The following is a 3,265-nucleotide window of genomic DNA, read 5'->3' as shown; positions in this document are numbered from 1 at the left end:
GAGAGCATGAAAACTATTATTCCAATGTATCATGCTCACCTCAACCCCTCTGTTCATAACCAACGCTTCTCCGCTTGCACCTGTATAGTCTGTTGTTCTGCACATACATACATATATATATATATACATATACATATATTTACGTAGAGAAACAATACTTCAACACGTTGACTGCAATACACTTTGTAGGCTACGCAAGTGTGCAGCCCAAGGGAATGCCAACTAGCGCATGTCGTTTACAAAATTCCAAAGGCAATAGTACCGCCGTAGCACAAGGCAGAAAGAAGAAAGGTACTGAAGCTCTGCGCTTCCTAATAGCAAATTGTTTGCCCACTTTGGGGCTTTAAATAAAGGAGGCCCACTCTTTCATACTTAACGCTGGAAAGCTACAGACGCTCACTTCCTCCATTTCCTTTCATGACTATATAAAATTGCGGATGGGTCCGTTTGAAGCAGTCGCTAGCCAGAGCGTTGTAAGGATACGTACCTGACCGTTTTTGCGCAAAATAAACCTTCAACAAAACAACACCTCAACTAATTCCAATTCCATCCGATGCGATGGAGGACGAGGTACCTGGCATGGCTTTGTTCCATCGGTGAGTACGCCTCGTTTATACATTGCAGCTGGGAGATTGTCCTTCAATGCTTGTTTCTTCCACTCTTAAACCTTTCCAGCGGAGTCGGCAACTTTATATAAGATGTCTTTGATCGTGAGAACTTCATTGCCCACTTGTTTCGATATGGCAACCCACTTATCGCCATGCTTTGGTTCAGCGTCAATCGCACGCCTTTCAACTTCCGCCGCTGCATCAGCACTGCCGTGTTCGCGTTCGAACGCTAGCAACGTTGCCCAGCTGTCCCCCCAGTCGGGGTCTACTTCTACACTGCGCTTCAACCAAGTTCGAGCCTTGTCTTGCTTTCCAGAGCGCCAGATATACTTTGCAACCTCAAGAATAACAATCCCTTCTTCCGGACAGTGCTTGATCGCATCTACGCTCTTTGATTTCTGCCCGGCTCTTGGCTCCAGAGCCACGCTCATCGCCCACAACCGACCAGAGTGCTTACATTCCTGCAGTGCTCGTGCGAGCAAGGATGTACCCGCTTTGCTTCTTGAATCTCGCACTTCCAGAGACACGCTTTCACGCCACAGTATATCTATTTTCTCACCCCCTTTGCAACTCTCTCGACCACGCTCAAGGATTGCCCGAGCTTTCGATATTGACCCACGTCGTTCCTCGAGTCTCGCATACCCTATCCACAAGTGCACATTTTTTCTACATTTGTCCACGGCGCTCGCATACACAGCTCTCGGGGTCGACAACTTCGCAATCTCCGTAAACTGACCCCCTGCAGCGACCGGCTCCAGCTCCATATCCCCGCGAAGCTCTGCTCTCTCGTGCCACTGAGCGAGCATCAGCCACAACTTTTCCCCCTTGGGATACTTTGCAAGCCCATCCTGCAGAAACTTCTTTTCTCCACCCCAGTTTGCAAGCTGCCTCTCCAGCAACGCGCTCTTCATAAACACCCTCGCGGAGGGGACTTGCTCTCTAGCCTGCGCTAGAATCGAGCGAGCTTTTTGGTACTCCCCGCTCTCCGTCTGGACCTTGGCTGCTGCGAGCCGCACTGCTTGCGAGCCGGGGTTCGCCTCGAGCGCCCTTGCGAGCACCACCCTGGCCTCGTCCGCACCATCGCTCTTCCACTTGTCCTTTGCCAGCATGAGCCACAGTGTCTCTGCCTCGGGGCAATGCGCGACAGCCTCTTCCAGGACGCCTTGCACCTTGTTCCGATCCGCGTTGCGCCTTTCAAACGCGGCGTACACTTGCCACAGGTCCGTCCTCGTCGGAAACGTCGCGGAGAGCCGGGCGTAGATCGCTCGTGCCACACCCTTGCAATTGTTGCTCTCCATGCCTTGTGCGTCCTCCGTCCATACTCTTTCCCTATCCGCTTCGTCGATGCCGAGAGCGATCGCGGTCTCCACAATAGCACCGACCGTCCCGGGATACCCGCCGCGGTCCGATTCCTCCGCTAGCTTGAGCCACTCACCCCGCTTGACAACGTCGGATGCAACAGACAACATGTTAACCCCTCGCTCCAACACTATCTTGATCGCCGGACTCTCGCGCCCGCCTTTACTTTCCTCCAGCTGCGCCGCGGTAATAAACACGACGGGGTTTGCGCGGACGACTTGCTGAGCCTTCTCAAGCGTAGCCTTCGCCGCCTGGTACGGCTGGAGCCGCGCCAAAGCCAGCCACAAGTCCACCGCCTGCGGGGCACACTCGACGGCGCGGGCCAGGAGAATGCGGGCGCCGGCAGGCTCCTCAAGCTCGACGGCCGCCTTCCACAGGGCGTGACTCGTGGGGACAATCTCGAGGGCCTTGAGCAGCACGCGCCTCTTCCTGGGCGTGTCCTCCTCCAACGTAGCGGCCTGCAGCCAGACCTTCTCCGACCTGGGCACCGTCTTGACGGCCTGTGCCAGAATCCTTCGGCCGACTGTGCGCGGGTGCAGGCGCGTGGCCTCGACCCATACGTCCTCGTGGCGGGGGCAGCGGCGACAGCCCTCGAGGATGAGGTGCCTGGCGGCCGGCAGCTTCCCCGCGTGCTCCTCCAGGCGGGCGGCGGCGATCCAGCCGGGGGCGTGGGTGGGGTTTGTGGCCGTGACTGAGCGTAAGAGCATCCTGGTCCTTTTGATGTCGGCGAGGTTCGCGGGCGGGGCCGGGCCGGCGGCAAGGTCGTTGAGGTAGCCGTGCGGGTCGACGCGAGCGTGGGCGGCGGCGGGCAGGGCGCCACCCTCGCGGTCGAGATTCTGGCCGAGCACGGAAGACCTGCCCGCGCCAATACTGGCCAGGTCGGTGGCAGCGTGTGCGCGGCCTCCCTCGGCGGCGGTGTGGGCGGTCTCCTGGCGGGCGCGCTCCAGCAGCGAGTCCGGGGCCGGGGTGTATTTTTCCCAGCGGCGGGTCTTGACCGAGTAGTCGCCGATGTCCGGGATGGCGGCCCACTCGCGCACGGAGACGGCGGTGAGCGCGGCCTTGACGTCGGCGAACTGGTGGCGCAGGGTGGGGTTGGCGCGGCGGTAGGCGGCCAGGTCGTGCTGCAGGCGGGCGTCGCGGGCCTTCTGGCGGCGCGACGCCATGCGGGCGTCGACGGCGGCGTACACGGCGTCAGCCTCCTCGTCGTCCGCCGAGGCGGACGCGGAGGCGAAGAGCGGGGCGTCGTCGGGCGGCGGCGGGTACGCGGGCTCCGGGTCGGATAGAAGGCGGCGGCGCTT

General features: G+C 59.4%; 1 protein-coding gene across 1 annotated transcript in view; it reads right to left on the bottom strand.

The window, feature by feature from the left end:
* Window positions 1–661: 661 nt before the first annotated feature.
* The window catches only part of CHC_T00010288001 (similar to PRP6 pre-mRNA splicing factor 6 homolog), a 2,835-nt gene continuing 231 nt past the window's right edge, over window positions 662–3,265 (bottom strand). Inside the window, exon 1 of the mRNA XM_005713728.1 lies at window positions 662–3,265. This exon is cut by the window's right edge and continues 231 nt beyond it. Coding sequence (XP_005713785.1) covers window positions 662–3,265 — 2,604 coding nt within the window.

Source organism: Chondrus crispus, genomic scaffold, assembly GCF_000350225.1.
Source record: "Chondrus crispus Stackhouse genomic scaffold, scaffold_14, whole genome shotgun sequence".
NCBI classification, from domain to species: Eukaryota; Rhodophyta; class Florideophyceae; order Gigartinales; family Gigartinaceae; genus Chondrus; species Chondrus crispus.
The sequence above is the reverse complement of the archived record's forward strand: the minus strand, read 5'-3'. Positions and strand labels throughout refer to the sequence as shown.